The sequence below is a fragment of the Oncorhynchus masou genome, chromosome 32, assembly GCF_036934945.1.
Source record: "Oncorhynchus masou masou isolate Uvic2021 chromosome 32, UVic_Omas_1.1, whole genome shotgun sequence".
Taxonomy (NCBI): domain Eukaryota; kingdom Metazoa; phylum Chordata; class Actinopteri; order Salmoniformes; family Salmonidae; genus Oncorhynchus; species Oncorhynchus masou.
Window position 1 is genome coordinate 77,043,468 of NC_088243.1, and position 18,722 is coordinate 77,062,189.

The 18,722-nt window shown below is 43.5% G+C and overlaps 2 protein-coding genes across 4 annotated transcripts; one reads left to right on the forward strand and one right to left on the reverse strand.

Moving 5' to 3' along the window:
- The first annotated feature begins 2,837 nt into the window (after positions 1 to 2,837).
- Positions 2,838 to 6,607, forward strand: LOC135526611 (UBX domain-containing protein 1-like). Of its 2 annotated transcripts, none has more exons than XM_064955124.1 (10): positions 2,838 to 2,924; positions 3,550 to 3,612; positions 3,694 to 3,747; positions 3,891 to 4,030; positions 4,187 to 4,271; positions 4,501 to 4,692; positions 5,063 to 5,114; positions 5,221 to 5,340; positions 5,486 to 5,669; positions 5,908 to 6,607. In XM_064955124.1, exons 2-10 carry the CDS (start codon positions 3,554 to 3,556, stop codon positions 5,946 to 5,948), a joined length of 927 nt encoding a protein of 308 aa, XP_064811196.1. In that variant the 5' UTR covers positions 2,838 to 2,924; positions 3,550 to 3,553; the 3' UTR covers positions 5,949 to 6,607. The 2 variants fall into 2 exon arrangements, with proteins under 2 accessions (XP_064811196.1, XP_064811197.1); XM_064955125.1 differs by having other exon boundaries at positions 2,867 to 2,924; positions 3,554 to 3,612.
- Positions 6,608 to 6,972: 365 nt separating this feature from the next.
- Positions 6,973 to 18,697, reverse strand: LOC135526610 (pre-mRNA-processing factor 39-like). 2 transcript variants are annotated; one of them, XR_010453327.1, is made up of 15 exons: positions 18,627 to 18,697; positions 13,289 to 13,539; positions 13,003 to 13,128; positions 12,720 to 12,838; positions 12,323 to 12,490; positions 11,529 to 11,691; positions 11,207 to 11,311; positions 9,629 to 9,910; positions 9,417 to 9,543; positions 9,021 to 9,292; positions 8,375 to 8,559; positions 8,074 to 8,148; positions 7,728 to 7,905; positions 7,459 to 7,539; positions 7,285 to 7,365 (listed from the first exon to the last, which is right to left on the reverse strand). XR_010453327.1 is itself a non-coding variant. In XM_064955123.1 (14 exons), the coding sequence occupies exons 1-14, from the start codon at positions 18,688 to 18,690 to the stop codon at positions 7,291 to 7,293; spliced, it is 2,190 nt and encodes a 729-aa protein (XP_064811195.1). In that variant the 5' UTR covers positions 18,691 to 18,697; the 3' UTR covers positions 6,973 to 7,290. The 2 variants fall into 2 exon arrangements, 1 of the variants encoding a protein (XP_064811195.1); XM_064955123.1 differs by lacking the exon at positions 7,459 to 7,539 and having other exon boundaries at positions 6,973 to 7,365.
- Positions 18,698 to 18,722: the final 25 nt, after the last annotated feature.

The following is an 18,722-nucleotide window of genomic DNA, read 5'->3' on the forward strand; positions in this document are numbered from 1 at the left end:
GTATTGAACTTACAAAACAGTTATTATTTGTTAACCCTTTAGTTCCAGAATCCTAGGCCTTCTCTTTCTCGCTGTCCTTCCCAGAATCTCTATAGACTTTGACTCACTGATCTTTACCTTCCACCCTTCCAGCTTTGCAAAACAAAACAATAAAACAATTCAGGAGAGAGTGACTTTGGCCCCTTATTTCCTCCTTCAACGTTGTTCACCTTTCAGTCTTACATGTTGCTCTCTTTCTATGTTTTTAAATTCATTTGGGTTTCTTTCTCTGATCAGGGAATTCACACATCACTAAAGATAATCATTGAATCACTTATCAGCTGACTTTCTTTGTGCCTGCCAGTTACAAGAAGAGGAAACCGCAAGATGAAAGGCTACCAGCGTCCTAAATAAAACTGACTATGGATGGAATGATCTATTGCAATTGATTAAATGTCTTCATCTCATCCAATGGGATCTCATAATCTAGACAGGTTGAGATTTAAACATAACAATTTAAAAACAAACTGAACCTACTCACCCTCAGGAACTGAAGTTCAGTAAAGTACTAGTTAAGGAAGTGAGCGAGGGCTGCTTAAGACTGTGAGAGGGAGAGAGAAATGAATCATTATACATACAGTAAATATGTAACAGGCCCTGCCCATAAACTTTGCATCCTGTTTGAACATTTATAGCCATGCAGTAAGACATTTGCAAGCACACAAAGCCGACACACACGTACACCACAGCAGGTTGGTGGCACCTTCATTTGGGAGGACGGGATTGTGATAATGGCTGAAGTGGAATGGTATCAAAACACATCAAATACATGGTTTCCATGTACATGGATTCCATGTATTTGATGCCATTTAATTTGCTCCGTTCCAGCCATTATTATGAGCCATCTTCCCCTCAGCAGACTCCGCTGACGTACACACAATACACACGTATACACATACCAGCACACACACACAAACACACAGTTTTGTACTGCTATCCTTGTGGGGACCAAACAATTTGTTCCCATCCATATCCCTATTTTTCCTCACCCCAACCCTAAATCGAACCCTAGCCCTAACCTTAACCCTTAACTTAACCATAACCCTAACCTTAACCCTAAGTCGAACCTTAACCCCAAACCCCTAACCCTGAAAGTATACCTAACCCTAACTCCTAACCCTAAACTTAACCCTAAACCTTACCATAATTATAATCCTAACCCTTATTGTAACCCTAACGCTAAACCTAATCCCTAAGCCTAAAATTGCATTTTTCCTCATGAGGACCGACAAGGATAGTTAAACAAAAATATACACACTCAGACACACACTTAACCCAAATTGTAAAAGTAAACACATGCTTGGGAATCAGATAGACTTATAGATACAAAACAAACTGCAAACAGAAGTGGAGCTTACCCACAAGGCAACAGTAAACATGTTGTCCCCCACAAAGGATGCAGCACCCCCCTTGAGCCAATCCATGTCATTTTGTAAATGACCGATGGATCTCTATGGCAAGAACCTTCATTCACCCAAGTTTCGTCAAAATCCACCCAGTGGTGTCTGAGATATTGAGTGGGTTAGCTAGACTCATCTCCCTGAGCATGTGTGCCAAATTTTATCACTTTGAGTCAACAGATCAAGAGATATAAACATGTGCCCTTTATAGCGCCACGTTATAATGTGCCCGTTATAGGTCGATATGAATGTTTTTGCATGTGTTGAGTGTTGACAGTGTTTGCAACATGTGTGCCAAATGTTGTTATAATATGAATATGCATTTATGTGATTCATATGCATTTATGTGCCAGACCACGCCGGCATGAACGTTTATTGGCCAATACCAGCCATGTTGTTTTAGGTTCTAGTCTGAAAAATATTGCTTTGAGAGACCTTTGACCATAGATATCACATATCAAGTTTGGTGCAGATCGGTCATTAGGTGCCAAAAGAGTAGCATCAAAGATATTTATAGGTTTCCACTTCTGCCTGTGTTAGCGTTTTAATAGTTTTTTCACCAAATTCAAAATGCCAGAAAATCCATAATGAAAGACGTGTCCCAGAGGCAAATTTGTTTCATGTGGGGGGAGGGACCGTTCTTTATATACCTGAGGGACCTACAGTATATACGAATTTCAAACGGGCTGAGGGGCGTATCTTTTTATTGCGCCACCATCTGCCCAATCAGTAACAACTTTGTAAATGCATCATTCACCTAAGTTGAGTCCAAATAGGGCCAGTGCTGTCTGATATATCAAGTGTGAATAACGTAGGAAAGAACATCCTAACGGATGGAGACAGACCCACAGTCCCCTCACAGATTTTTATCTTCGGGGACGACCAATAATGTATACAAACCCTGGACTGCTGTTGCAATGTTTTGGCCATTGAGAGTTTTTGAAGCCACCGGTTGGTCATATTGGAACTCCAGTAGGATCAGTCCTCCATAGGAATGAATGGAATTCTACAGTACTTCAATTCAATGTTTCTAGAACAAAATTACATGTATTTAAGTATGTTTTGTTGTAGTGGGGAAAGTAACATTAGTACTAAAATAAAATACTTAACTTATTACTTTACTTATTTTTTATTTGTATGTTTGGCTCACATAATGTAATTTAAAAGTATGCATTAAGGTTTTCTGTAATATAATAAACATGTCAAAAACGAATGAATAAATGCATTTATGTAGCGTTCAAGATGGCTACGCGGTGGCATCATTACAGCACCCCCTGTCAGTCATCCAGGGTTTATACACACGACTGGGGACAACTATAATGCAAACTGTTATACGGATACTGCTAGTGTAAGGTCCACTAGATGGCAGCAATATTCTGTGAATGAAAATGTTTGGAAAATGCGGTCATTTTGTATCCTATAGGGCCTCCATACATGCTCGCATGTGACAAGATTGGAAGCGGTGTTTGTTGACTGATTCCGAATGTGAGTTGTTAATGTTTCTCAAACAAATAATGCTATTTAGTAAAATAACGTTTATGAAATCGTTGATCTCTATCATTTTCGCGAGTATAATGCAATAGTCACCCTCTATTGTACAGAGCATCATCAATTTACTTTGCAAACAGTTTTTCTTGTTACAGCTAGCAGGAGAGGCTAACTGAAATGAGCCATCTCATTCGTCCATCAAGCTAACGTTAGTTAGCTGGCGAACAATAGCTAGTCCATATGTAAACATAGATAATACGGCAAAGTTACTGGGCAATTCTTCTTTGGTTTATGAATGATATTAATGTGGTGGTCTGTGTAGATACTAAAATGTTTCCTGCGGGACGTTACCTAAGGGATGCTGCTTTGTTATCTTCATAGCCAGTTCAATCCAGTCAAATAACTACACAGCTACTAGCACATTATGGAACTATGTAACAACAACCCATGTAACTAGCTCACGAGTTATTCGGGTAACATGTAATTGGTTCAACCTGATTCTAAATCATTTACACTAGTATAGTTAATACCTGTTTAGGGCTACTTTACATGCTCACCTCCTTGCCTACAGTATCTGACTCCAAAGTGAAACTTGTCTTCTTTAACTTCCATGTTCTCTCAGCAAGATGGCAGAACAAACGACGTTGGACAGCCTGCTGGAAATGGGCTTTGACAGAAACAGAGCGTAAGTAGCTAACTGAATTAATGTGGCTATTTTTCGACACACTAAATATCAACTCTGGTCCTGTCTGTCTACTGCTTTCAGGGAAAAGGCTGTGGCACACACAGGAAACCAGGGCATAGAGCGGGCCATGGACTGGTAAGTCAGCTGGCAGAGGCTTTGGTGAGCTGGCCTCAGAGGCTTATAAATCCACAGCTGAATTTTACAGATGGTCAGTTGAGTATTTCACATGGAATAACTGATTTGCCATTTCTTTCTTCCATTATGGCTTCCTTCCACAGGCTAATGGAACATGAGGGTGACCCAGACATTGACGAGCCCTATGTACCTCCTGTGGGGAACGTGCTTGGTGGAACTGGAGGAAGTGACCCACAACAGCCCAGCCCAGCAGCCCAAACCGCAGCAGAAGGAACAGACCCTGGTAAGTGGTCAATGGTCATGGCAGCATATTGTTTTATTACTCCTATTGTTATAACCTCATAACTATGGCTTGTACTTCCCATTACTGGTTAACATGGTTGTTGGTTTACATTGTTTTCTTGTCCCCTACCTCTTCTATGTCAACTCTACCTTTTAGCTACAGATGGTAGTGACCAGATGATCCATGACGGGGATACCAAACGACCAATGACAGAGGAGGAGAAACGTGAGCAGATAAAGAGGTCAGATAATTCACCTCTACTGAGGTTCTGTTTACACACTTGTTTTATTCTGTCAGTGGGGAAATGTCAGGTTTGGTCAATAATGTTACTCAAAGAGATTATCAAGTGTCAGCAAAAGCTTTCAGTAGAAAATGCAATGAGACAGCATACAATGAAGCCTGTGTCTGTTTCTTTCTGTGTGTGTCTATTTCTTTGTCTACTTCCATGTGTGTGTTTCTGTGTGTACCAGGCTAGAGGAGCTGATGCGGGTGAAGCAGGAGGAGCGGAGAGAGAGGGAACGAGCAGAGGAAGTAGACAGAGAGAAGCAGAGGAGGAGGCAGGGCCAGGAGCTGCTGCAGGTCAAACAGAAACTGCAGGAAGATGAGATGAAAAAAATGGTCGACCTGCGCCAGAGAGAGAAGAACGATGACAAAATGGCCAAGTAAGCCATGAAGTCAATAGGCTTGTTTGACATTGCAGGCGACTGCCGATTAACTGATTTACAAAATATCTTACATATAAGTATTATTATTTGTAGATCAGCTAGGCAGTCACAATTTACCCACAATGCATCACGGATGGATTTGATGCTCTCGAAATCGGCCAATGGCTGTTGTCTCAAAGAACATTGGAGGAGAGGATCCTTGAACAACCTCCTTCAATGAGCTTTGAGAGGAATTGAGAAAACAAGAATAGCTAGTAAGGTTTTCATACACAGCCAATAGTTAGTTTTTGTAAATGTCTTAGTGCAAATAAAGTCTATTCCCATTCTACAACTCTTCTCTTTGTCCAATGAATACCCTCTTTCTCAGGCAACGGGTGCGAGACAAGATAGCACGCGACAGAGAGGAGAGAGCACTTAAGGTACTGACTACAGCATCTGACTCGTATGCTGAACTGTTGCTAAATAATGTCTTCATGTCTTTCATAGAAAGAGTTGAACTCACTAACCCCTTCTACTCCTCTCCAGTTTGGAGGCGGTTCTTCCAGTACAGCTCTTACCTCCCCTTCAGCAGAGGGCCCTCCTTCCTCTCCGCCCAGTCAGGGCCCGCCTCCCGCCAAGAAGGACTATAACGAGTGCAGAATCCAGGTAAGGGGCCATGGATGTCTACAGCCGAGTTCACATTCTGTTCATACTCACAACTGATGTACAACGCATTTTGACACAACAGATATTTTTGATGAGTTTGTCTCAACAGTCAATGTAGTTTATTTATTTATCCTCCTGTCCTCAGGTGCGTATGCTGGACGGCTCGGCGCTGACCTCCGTGTTCAAGGCACAGGAGCCGCTAGCTGCTGTGCGCGTCTACGTCCAGATGAACGGCAACGCCCCCGAAGGCCAGGACTTCACGCTGCTGTCCCCGTACCCCCGCCGCATCTACACAGAACTGGACATGGAGAAACCCCTGCAGGAGCTGGGTGAGCAGACAGGATGCCCGTCTTACTGGGCTTGAACAGGGAGAATCGCAATAGTCTAAAGGGGCTTCCTCTCCTTCATCTGCACTAATCTGAAAGGACGAGACGTCAAAACCAGCCAAAGACGTACTACTTTCATCTATCCTGTGTTGTCAGATCAGTTTTAGAGGAATCTAATATGATATTTAGGTGTGTTGTAGTTTGTGATGTACCGTCTTAACTGTTTTGTGTCATTGTTCAGGTTTGGTGCCTTCAGCTGTGCTGGTCGTTGCCAAGAAATAAGGACCCTGAAGTAAAAACATGCTTTATGAGCCAACCTCAATTCCACACATCATTTATCACAACAGGACAATGAACAGGATGTCAACTATGGATTGATTCTCCTTCAACAAACATTGAGCTTTAATCTTAAATAGCAACACAAGATGGATGACTATTGATTCTCATGGGGCCTAAAGTGTAAGACATGGCTGGTGTTGAGACACTGCGACTTTCCACTGTATTGAAGTTATAGTTTTTATAAGTTAAACAATTTGACAGTGGTGTTATTGCATAATCACTTGGAGTCACATGGTGGACTGAACATACTTTAAAACACATAAAACACAATGTACCTTTAAGAGAAAGCTGCAAAACTTGATGACCTAAGTCAACTTTGTATCTCACTGACTGGTGAGAGTTGCTTATATGTGCATGACAGTTAATTAAGAAAGATACACTCTTAAGAAATCACGTGTCATATCAAGAGTCCCAAAAATGCACATTGTGCTTCACTCAAATGTTTTATTGAACAATGTAAAAGTGAAGATTAAAAGTTACATTGTCATACATTTGCAGTGTATTTGTGCATGCCTTTTTTGAGTACAATGGATTGGATGCACTAAAACAACTTAAATGGAATGTTTTTTTTAAAACTGAGTGATTAAAAAAGGCTGAAGTTGTGTGGTGGATTTTGCCAAACATGACTGATGCTGTTGGTTTTAGACATGTCCACTAGGTACAGCACAGCGTACCTATTCAATTATTATTCTTTACTTAACCTCTGAGTCCAGAGGCACTGGTACACCTGCATACAACATGGCTTCCCTATCTCTGTCTGGAGGACGACGACACTGGAGGGCAGAAACTTGAATAAAGGACACAATAGATTGATCTTAACCTGCTCGTTAATGAAAAGAGCTTTGACTTCACAACTATAAAACACCATTATGTACATTAGAAAAAATTACTAGCCAATACTTCTGGAATGACAATAATACAGGAGGTATGGAGAGACGGTTTTGCTTAAAATGAAAGGGGCTGCATGTAGAAGAGAATATAAAAATAGTTTATCATTAAAACAATGTACAAGAGCACATTTTCAAAGACCAAACAAGTAGTAGACGTCACAGGTCCCACCCCTGTTCCTGATAAAAGATGAGTTTGCACCCTATTCCCTACAAAGTTCACTAACTTTTGACCAGAGCTCTATGGGCCCTTGTCAAAGGTAGTGCACTATATAGGGCTAAATGTGCCATTTGGGGTGCATCAATGGAGTTTAAACACGTGAACACTGGGTCGTCAATGCTGAATCATCTCTGGTAACCCCTGCTGTCAGTTGGCGTGTCACAGGAGTTCTCCACCCTTAGCTAGGAGGGTAGTAACCCTGATTGTAGTTCCAGGCTTGCTGGTAGCCTCCGTATCCCCCATACTGTGGTTGCTGAAAGAGGAGAAGAACACTTTAAAAAAAGGGCAAGTGAAGGAACACCCGCTCTCTAAACAACATTTTAGTGCAGGGGTATTCAGATCTTACCCTACGAGGTTCGGACTACTTCTGGTTTTCTGTTCTACCTGATAATTGCACCCACCTGGTGTCCCAGGTCTAACTCAGTCCCTGATTAGAGGGGAAGAATAAAATTTTAAAAAGCAGTGGAACTGGCTTTGATGTTCAGATTTGAATTTGAGCGCTTCAGTGTCTCTCCTATCTGGCTTAATTTCAAAAGAAGCACTGATCGTTTAAGACCGTATGTAGACGATATTTGGCTCGTATCAGTTTGTACAGCGTAACAATCCCTGTCATACCTGATGCCAGTTTCCATATCCTCCATAGCCTGCATGAACCGCATTCATGTCCCCACCCATCATGGGTGGAGGTGGTGTCGTCATGGGGACATGGGGCATTGTGGGAGGGGCCTGTGGTGGAGCGGGCACAGCAGAGCCATCTTCTCCTTTACTCATCTTCTCTGGGTCCTCACTGTCTCTGCAGATCAATCGATATAACAACTGCGTCAATAACCAATCCATGAACAGTTTACCCATTTGCTTCTCCATGAACAGCTTCAGATCAACAACAAAAAAAAGTGTCACATCACACAATTTTACAGGTATAAACCCTTGCATGATATTGATAGATACGTTATAATCTCACCCGTTCTCAGCCACTCTCTTCTTGTTGCCGAGCTCTTTCAGTAGCTTCTGATGCTCCTCATAGACTGTTAGCACACTGCAGGCCAGAGAACAGCAACAGTAGTCATTTAAAACATGGTAAAGTGATGCTCCTCAGACTGTTGGCACACTGCAGGCCATAGGACAACAACAGTACAGTCATTTCTCCTGGTTGGTTGATTTCATACCCTTAAATCAAATATGGGCAGAATAAAATGCTTGTTTTATGTTCTCCAGGTTCCTGATTGTATCTAAAAACAACAAACAATCCTATGACCCCTGACCTTTGCACAGAGGTCCCATAGTCCTCAGCGTACTGCAGGCCCCTCTGGGAGAAGAGGATCTTGGTCTGTGGGGAGAGGGGTGCGGCCAGCGCCCGCGTCACACACTGCTGCACCCCCTCGGCCGACCCTCTGGGGTCACCGGACACCTCCAGCTCCAGCAGGTTCAGGTGCAGCTTACCGTCATCCTGGAAAACAGAGGGGACATTAAAGAGGGAACAACAAACAATGATAAATGATGCTCTGACAGGTTACATTTTCTATGAGGTTTAGATCTGGATGATTTTCCATGTTCCATCCCTGATATTCAATCCCAATTGCATCTTAAATGTGATCCTTCCTTTTTCAGTCGATGCTTAGAGCGTTGGGCCAGTAACCGGAAGGTTGCTGGATTGAATCCCAGAGCTGACATGTTAAAAATCTGTCGTTCTACCCCCGAGCAAGGCTGTTAACCCACTGTTCCCCGGGCACCAAAGACGTGGATGTTGATTATGGCAGCCCCCAGCACCTCTCTGATTCAGAGGGGTTGGGTTAAATGCAGAAGACACATTTCAGTTGAATACATTCAGTTGGACAACTGACTAGGTATCCCCCTTTCCCTAAATCTTTTTATTTTCGCCTCTCTTAGATCTATCTCCCCTCCTCTCACTGGGCTAATCTCCAGCGCCTCCTGCAGGACTCCCCGGGCCTTGCTGGGGTTCTTGCAGAGCTTCAGCAGCAGCCGGGCCAGTTTGATGGAGTAGAACGCATGGAGGTGAGGTGTTTCTTTGGCCTGGGCCACCGCGTCCCTGAGCAGAGCTTCTGATTCATCTAGCCGGCCCGCCCGTCTCTCTAGCCCCGCCCTGCGCAGCCGGACCATGGCCAATCCCGGCACTGAGGTTTCCAGAGCCTCCAACACTCGCCGTGCCTCTGTTAGGTCACCTGGTAGGAGATGGAGGGGAGGAGGGCGTGAGTGGGCTACAACACTGGGTAATGGTGTCCTGTGTATCACATTAGAGGTGAAAGTGAAAAGGTTAACAATGTGACGTGTCTCTTCCTCTCTCACCATGCCTCTCCTCGAAGGTGGCCCACTGCAGGTGCATGGTGTGCTTGTGGGCCAGGTGGATCTCACAGGCTCGCCGAAACAGTCCCCGCGCCTCGTCCAGACTCTGAGGTTCCAGGTACTTAACATACTGAAAAACATACATACAGTATACATTAGTCACACTGACATACAAACATGTTACTGACACACACACCCCTGCAGCCCCTCCTTACCTTGGTCCAGAACTCCTCGTAGAGAGCGCAGGCAATCAGACAGCGCTCAAACAGGATCCGTACCCTCCCGTCTCCCCCGGCAACGATCTCACTGCTCTTTGACCCCTCCTTTTCCTCCTTTTGCTCCTCTTCCTGGCCCTCCATGGCCTCTGGTTCGGTCTCGGTCTTCACCTCCTTTTCACCGCCCCCCCCCAGCTCGGTGAGCTCCCAGTCCAGGTAGGAGTGCCAGGCCCTCAGCTGGGTCCGGTCCAGAGGCTTCACGTGGAAATATGGACGCTTGATCTGGAAAGAAGGGAGGAATGGAAAAAGAAGAGAAGATAAGTAAATGTTTCCAACCAATGAAAGTACACTACTTGACCAAAAGAGTGTGGACACCTGCTCGTCGAACATCTCATTCCAAAATCATGTTTACTAATATGGAGTTGGTCCCCCCTTTGCAGCAATAAGTCTCCACTCTTCTGTGAAGGCTTTCCACTAGATGTTGGAACATTGCTGCGGGGACTTGCTTCCATTCAGCCACAAGATTATTAGTGAGGTCGGGCGATTAGGCCGGACTCGCATTCCAATTCATCCCGAAGGTGTTCAATGGGGTTGAGGACAGGGCTCTGTGCAAGCCAGTCAAGTTCTTCCACACTAATCTCGGCAAACCTTTTCTGTATGGACCTCGCTTTGAGCAAGGGGCATTGTCATGCTGATGTTTCCACAAAGTTGGAAGCACAGCATCATTTAAAATGTCATTGTATGCTGTAGCATTAAGATTTCCCTTCAATGGAACTAAGGGGCAAGCCCGAACCCTAAAAAAACAGCCCCAGACCATTATTCCTCCTCCACCAAACTTTACAGTTGGCACAAAGCATTGTGGCAGGTAGCGTTCTACTGGAATCCGCCAAACCCAGATTCTTCCGTCGGACTGCCAGATGTTGAAGCGTGATTCATCACTCCAGAGAACACGTTTCCACTTCTCCTGAGTCCAATAGCGGCAAGCTTTACACCACTCTAGCCAATGCTTGGCATTGCGCATGGTGATCTTAGGCTTGTGTGGAGCTGCTCAGCCATGGAAGCCCATTTGACGAAGCTCCCGACAAACATTTCTTGTGCAGAGGCAGTTTGGATCTCGGTAGTGAGCGCTGCAACCAAGGACAGACCATTGTCACGCGCTACAGCACTCGGTGGTCCCGTTCTGTGAGCTTGTGTGGTCTGCCACTTTGCGGCTGAGCCGTTGTTGATCCGAGATGTTTCCAATTCACAATAACAGCACTTACAGTTGACCGGGGCAGCTCTAGCAGGGCAGACATTTTACAAACTGACTTGTTGGAATGGTGGCATCCTATGACGGTACCATGTTGAAAGTTACTGAGCTCTTCAGTAAGGCCATTCTACAGCCAATGTTAGTCTATGAAGATTACATGGCTGTGTGCTCGATTGTATACACCTGTCAGCAACAGGTGTGGCTGAAATAGCCGAATCCACTCATTTGAATGGGTGTCCACATACTTTTGTATATAGCGTATCATGCTTCAATCATTGCTTCTGAGTTGCACATAGAAGGGATGTGTGTGTGTTCCAGGGGTAACTCACAGCTTCCTCAAAGTTCCACCTCTTCCTGACCTCTCCCTCCAGGTCTTGGTACACCTTCTCTCTTCGAGCCAATAGGAGCTCTCGCATTTTCGGAATCAGTTCTTCCTGATTGGGTGAAACATAACATGACAGTTATGATGGCAGACTTTTAAATCAGTGTAAAATCAAAGTTAAGATCCTATACCATAGCCTTACTCCATAGCTTGAAATGTCTCCACTTTATGCTATTTTGGCAGCATCTGACACTCGTGTTTAATGTCATGTTAAATGTCATGTTAAATCTTAATCCAACACTACTAGGGATTTGTCATTTGTAATCCACCTCTGTAGGTTCCTTCTCTTCCCCAGGTGGTAACTCTTCTTCCCCCTCAGCCAACTCAGACTTCTCAGTCTTGTGGCTCTGTTTAGATTCCTCAAGCAACCCCTCATACTCCACTGCTGAGAGGACGTCCTTGGGCGCATGGGCATTAAGATGAGTCTTGAATCTGTAAGAGAGAGATAGGAGGGACGGAGAAAGTGGATCAGATTCACCAGGTCAGCAAATACGAGGTCCATAATGGGAAGTGAGTTTGATAATTATTAAAATCTATCATTTAATAAAAGGTTACGATTTTATACTTTAGATATATTTTTTACCCCCTTTTTCGATCTTGTCTCATTGCTGCAACTCCCCAATGGGCTCGGGAGGCGAAGGCTGAGTCATGCGTCCTTCCCGAAACATGACCCACCAAACCATGCTTCTTAACACCCGCCTGCTTAACCCGGAAGCCAGCCGCATCAATGTGTCGGAGGAAACACTGTTCACCTGACGACCGAGGTCAGCCTGCAGGCGCCCGGCCCGCCACAACAAGTTTCTAGAGCGAGATGAGCCAAGTAAAGCCCCCTCGGCCAAACCCTCCCGACGCTGGGCCAATTGTGCACCGCCCTATGATAATCCCGGTTACAGCCGGTTGTGATACAGTCTGGAAACGAACCAGGGTTCGTAGTGACACCTCTAGCGCCTTTGACCGCTGCGCCACTCGGGAGGCCCTATAGTTTAGAGTTTTGACTGATTTGAAGCTCTACTGTTTTTCTTAGTAGAGAGAGTGTACTGTTTGTGAATGTGTATAGTCTCACTTCTCATAGTGGCTGCTGTACAGCTGAGTGGGGACTCTGAGGACTCTGTCGTAGACTCCAGTGGCAGCCTTCATGTCTCCCTGCTCCTTCTCCCACTCGATGTACAGCTCCCACAGACGGTCAGAGTGGAAGTCTAGTCCAGCTGCCGTCACCGCCTCCTCAAATGCACTGGGGAGAAGTGACAAGAGACAGGGATCAGGCTGACATCTATCTATCTGACATCTATTAAAAAAGAGTTAGGGCTCCGTATCTTTATTTGAACATTCATTCTGTGAATGAGAATAAATACTGAATTAAAACATTTGGAATGTTCAGGCTAATATTGAAAGTAAAGGCTGGCTAGTGTTGAATGTATATAAGTGTGGTACTGTGTGTTTAAGAGTATAGGAGTGTGTACCTGCGAATGCGCTGAGAGGACTCTGGCAGGTTCATGTTGAGCGTGCCCAGTAGCAGGTTAATGTAGTGGATCCAGAGATCTACACTCAGGGGAATGGCCTTCAGACCCTGAACACACACCTAGAACAACAAAACAACATTACACATGAATGTTATGGAACTAAAGCCATTACATACTGTGAGAGAAAAGAATGTGCCTTTTTGTCAATAAAAACTGTCAGTCAGCAGACCACATAACAAGACACACATCCATGTACCAAACACACTCCACCTCATCCTCATACCTCCTGAGCTTTGTTGGTGTAGCCAGCACGTCGCTCCAGGTCAGCAAACTTCTTCCAGTATCCGTAGCACAGTGGGTACCGTGCCAGAAAGGCTACCAGCGCCAGACGTGACGCTGTCATGTGACTCTGGGGACAATTAGAAATCTGGTTAGCTGCAAATTCCACTTCAACAGTGCACATCTGAACAACAGTGGTATAGTTAGCTATGCATTATTAATGCAGAAGAGCTTTAGGCGTATGACAAAATGGCAATAGGAGTCTTGTCTGTCTCCTCAGCTCTTTTCACCTCTTGCTCACAGTACTGCAGTAGGTCAGTCCAGCTAGAGAAGTCCTGTGGATTGTCATGGGCCAGCTTCCAGAGTCGGTCAAAGTCCGCAGGTAACTCTCCGTCTTCTTCCTCCTCATTCTCTGCCAGAGGCATGTTGTATGATGTCGCAGCTGCTGCTTCTGGAGCCTCAGAGGCTCCTCCTCCACCATTCTCCTCTGATGCCTCTTCCTTCTCTGTTGGAAGTTGGACAGCCTCGATGGCTTCCAGAGCTATTAAATGAGAAATTTAGAAAGTTACACATGGAAGAATTTGTTTTATCTATAACACAAAGAAATGGCTGGCCTGCTCAATGACGCATAGTCCTAATCAAATGTAATTTACAGATTAAATGTAGATTACTGCCATTATAAGGGGAATTCCAATCACTGATGGTGCTTTTAGCCAATCATTCATGAATATTTCTAGGTACTACACACAAATCACTACACTCATAACAATGGCTGGGGACGGAGCAGCAGGGGGCATGATGTGACTAATGTCTGCATCTACAGTAGTTAGATCAGCTTACTATACCATAATAAAAGACCCGGCCTGGCAGGTACTAGCTAGTGCAGGGATGGGTAACTGGCAACCGGACTGGAACTCAGTCGGGGTCTCAACCTACTGTTGAGAGTTAAAATCGTAGAATACAATTTCAAAATGTGGTTGTGCATCAGCAGTTTGTCTTGTTATGTCAGTCACTCAATTAGCCCATTTCAGCTAACATTTTTTAGATTGGTAAATTAGTCAAGCTAGGCAAGCTAGTCTCGTGGCAAGCCTTCTAAATTTGTAGTAAACGTGCCTGAAGACTCAACGTTGAATTGCATAGAATTCTATGTCAGGCAAAAATTTGCATTTAAATCAGAAAAGTTCTCTCTCACGACCTCTACAAGTCAGAATGCTGAATAGAATGATACTTCCGGTTGTCCGTGTGGTTGGTCCTTTTGCAGGTAGGAATGTTAGACAAAATATCCAGAGTAGTATTATCAACCCCACCTTGGGTGGTCTGTATATCATTTGTATTTCTGGTTCATATTTTCAATACTGATGCAATTCACATGTGACCAACCACTTGCATAATATGGCCAAAACTAACCGAACAGCAAACACTTCAAGCTTATTGCGAGGAAACGTGCTTTTGTTTACATATTGTGCATCATGTGCAATGCGTCAACAGATTGAAAATACAAGTAATAACCTATTGGCACCGCAAAGTTTTCCTGTGGACAGCCTATCTCCACCTCCTACCGCCAAAAGGATCAACAGCATGTACAACCGGTAAAGTAAGTGGAAGTATCATTTTATTCAACATTCTGTCTTGTAGAGACTATTGCATCTTTTTTTACAGACTTATTTCAGACTGATATTCATGGGATAACCATGGTAACGGGCTGATGTTTAGGCAAGTAGTAATCATGGTCAAATTATCGACCCGGGGCCCCAATTGAATTTGGTTAGTCACTTGAAATCAGATATCATATTAAAAACTGCAAACATTTTCTCACCACCCCATGGCAAAATGTGTAGATTTGCAGCAAAGTTGCTTTAAAACTGCAACACTTTCTATATGCCCCCATGGCAAAATGTATAGAATTTAGGACTGACCCCGAATAGTCGACTGGTCGATAGGCTGTTTGTCGGCCAAAATATTTTTAGTCGAGCAGTAGCAAATATACAGTATACATTTCCTACATTGTAAAATAATAATGAAGACATCAAAACTAACACATATGGAATCATGTAGTAAACAAAAAAGTGTTAAACAAATCAAAATATATTTTAGATTCTTCAAAGTAGCCACCCTTTGCGTTGCTGACAGCTTTGTACACTCTTGGCATCCTCTCAACCAGCTTCATGAGGTAGTCACCTGGAATGCATTTCAATTAACAGGTGTGCCTTGTTAAAAGTTAATTTGTGGAATTTCTTTCCTTCTTAATGCATTTGAGCTAATCAGTTGTGTTGTGACAAGTTAGAGGTGGTATACAGAAGAGAGCCCAATTTGGTAAAAGACCAAGTCCATGTTATGGCAAGAACAGCTTGAATACTGAAAGAGAAACGACAGTCCATCATTACTTTATAACATGAGGGTCAGTCAATGTGGAAAATCTCAAGAACTTTGAAAGTTTCTTCAAGTGCAGTCTCAAAAACCATCAAGCGCTATGATGAAACTGTCTCTCATGAGGACCGCCACAGGAAAGGAAGACCCAGAGTTACCTCTGCTGCAGAGGATAAGTTCATTAGAGTTACCACCCTCAGAAATCAACAATTAACTGCACCTCAGATAACAGCCCAAAAAATGCTTCACAGAGTTCAAGTAACAGACACATCTCAACAGCAGCTGCTCAGAGGAGACTACGTCAATCAGGCCTTCATGGTTGAATTGCTGCAAAGAAACTTCTACTAAAGGACACCAATAAGAAGAGACTTGCTTGGACCAAGAAACACGAGTAATGGGCATAAGACTGGGGGAAATCTGTCCTTTTGTCTGATGAGATATTAGGCCGACGAAAATTTTAGATTTGGGGTTCCTACCCGCTGTCTTTGTGAGACTCATGGAGGAAGAGGTGTGATGGTGCTTTGCTGGTGACAGTCTGTGATTTATTTATAATTCAAGGCACACTTAACCAGCATGGCTACCACAGCATTCTGCAGCGATACGTCATTCCAACTGGTTTGCGCATAGTGGCACTATCATTTGTTTTTCAACAGGACAATGACCCAACACACCTCCAGGCTGTGTAAGGGCTATTTGACCAAGAAGGAGAGTGATGGAGTGCTGCATCAGATGACCTGGCCTCCACAATCACCCAACCTCAACTCAATTGAGATGGTTTGGGATTAGTTGGACCACAGAGTGAAGGTAAAGCAGCCAACAAGTGCTCAGCAGAAGTGGGAACCCCTTCAAGACTGTGGAAAAGCATTCCAGTGACTACCTCATGAAGCCAGATGAGAATGGACAGTGTGTGCAAAGCTGTCATCAAAGGTAAAGGGTGGCCACTTTAAAGAATATTAAATATATTTTGATTACTACATGATTCCATAAGTGTTATTGTATAGTTTTGATGTTCTACAATGTAGAAAATAGTCTAAATAAATAGATACATATATATGGTGTGTGTGGGGGCGGCACATCCTGTATAAACACAAACTCACTCCCTTGACAACAGAACTGCACTGCTCAGTGAAGCACAAGAAGTATGAATACCCAGTCTTTTGCTGAGGCCGTATCACCGTAAATGCTGCATGGCCAATGCAGACGTCAGATTGACCATGCGCCCAGATGAATAATTCACTTCTATCTCCAGAATGCGCTCTCGCCCACCAATTTGTGAACATTCATTGTTTCATAACTTCATTGTGTGAATTGTTTGCATTTGATTGTTAGTGTCTGTCAATTCCCCATCATATCACCAGTAGTACATTTCTCAGTAATTCCTAATCTACAATGTTTCTTTCTTTCGTTATGGTAATTTCTGTTAATGCATTCAATATTATTCCAGTCTTACAGTTCATTGTCAGAGTTGACACTGTAGAGCGCACAACCTATGCTACATGTGAAGTGAACAACACAATTTAGTCATTGCCTTTTGTTTGGAGTGCTCATGTCAATGTTGAGTAAGGACACGCATGCATAGAAGTAGGCCTATAGGCTACCTGGCCTGCGCACAAATGTAGCTATATAAATGGGGTATAGTATTTTTGATTGGCTTCAAGCACCACCACTAATGAGCTGTGGAGCTTCTCAACGTAATGTTTTCACATCAAATAGTAAGCAAGCGAAGACTTTTTACATCCATTGAGCATTACACTACTTCCTCAATGTATTTGAAAAAATCTTTCCAGCCCTCTCCCTTTCGATAACCACTCAGCATGTAAGGGGAAAATAAGGTCATGCTCTGAGCCAGTGGAAACGTCATAAAATAGGTCTACCTGATTTCTTATCAGTGCTTGTCATGGACTGAAATAGGTTCAGGTAATCATTTTGGGTGCTGGTATTGTTTATATGTAGTTGCAGGATCTCCACAATACTTTTGAGCTAATATTCTAGAAGAGGAACAGGAGCTCAAGCAGTAAAACAGTTGAGGTGCTGGTCGTCAGCTACAGTGAGCCTACAACTGTGACCGTCTTGAGCTCACTGGTGGGAAACTGAGGGCCCAGAATATTTTATACAATGTTACAGGTTTGCTAGTGCAAGCTACAGGCCAGACCCAAGGTGATGCAATGTTTCAAGTTTGTTGCAGACAGGCCAATTTGATTTATAGGATATGTATTTTTAAATCAGGATATTTTCTACCTGCAGGATGTACTGTTTTTATTGTTGGCTTTATGTAGGCTATTTTACATAGTTGGAAATGGCAATAGAAGTGACTTTTTAGGTTATTTTCATTTGGATAGAATGAAATTATTTACAAATATGAAGACGTTATTATAAATTATATTTAAAGGTTCAATGAAAATGTGCATATGAAAACCATAACTGGCACGCAGATCGGTAGAAATTGTAAGAAATTGCCATTCCTCATGAGAAATGGTTGCCGACTCCTTGCGTAGCCTATTACCGGAAACTTCAGGAGAGTAATGGCAGAATCGGCGAAAGCCAGCAGGAACAGAAAGAAAGAGTTGGGTCAGCTTAAGGTTACCTAAATCTCTGGTTCCCTCAAGGCATTGGTGTCTTATTTCATCAAAAGCTTAAAGCATCAGACAAGCTCAACACATAGTTATTTAAAACATATGGAAAAATATGTTCCAAAATTGACTAATCATTTGATCTTCAAAGATTGATGACTTTCGCTGGACCAATATTTTTTTAGCAGGGGCCAGCCCTGGTAGAATTGCAGGAAATGTATTTAAAAACGTCCTTTTCTCCCCCTCTATCCACTGTCTGATGGAAAAAGTTTAAATGTTTTGCTCACAAGGTGGGGGTAACAAAATGTAGCTTAGGGCCCCCAAAAGGCTAGGACCGGCTCTGACTACATGTGTATGGATGTGTGTATGCAGACCCGCGAGCCTCTGAGGCTCCCCATAATGAGTTCAGATTTATTGTGGACCCCCACCCCCCATCAAAGTTGCCCAACCCTGTGCTAGTGCATTAACTCTGGTACTTGCTAGGGGGAGGCAACTTTCGGTTTCTCCAGTTGGCGCAACGTACTCATATTAGCCATGTCAGCTAGTTAACGTTAGCTAACCAGCCATCTTTTCACAGGCGTAGTTGCGACTGTTAGCTGACAGTAAAGATACAAACGACTATACATATGAACCCCGCGTAACCATTGAATAACTTCGTGAATATATTTAGATTATTTCATGTTTTTACAACCTGAAGGAGCCTCCATTAGCCCGTTGGTGTTCAGGTCTTCTGAATCCGAGCCTTCTGCCGCCATGACAAAAAAAAATACGTCACTTCCATGCGACA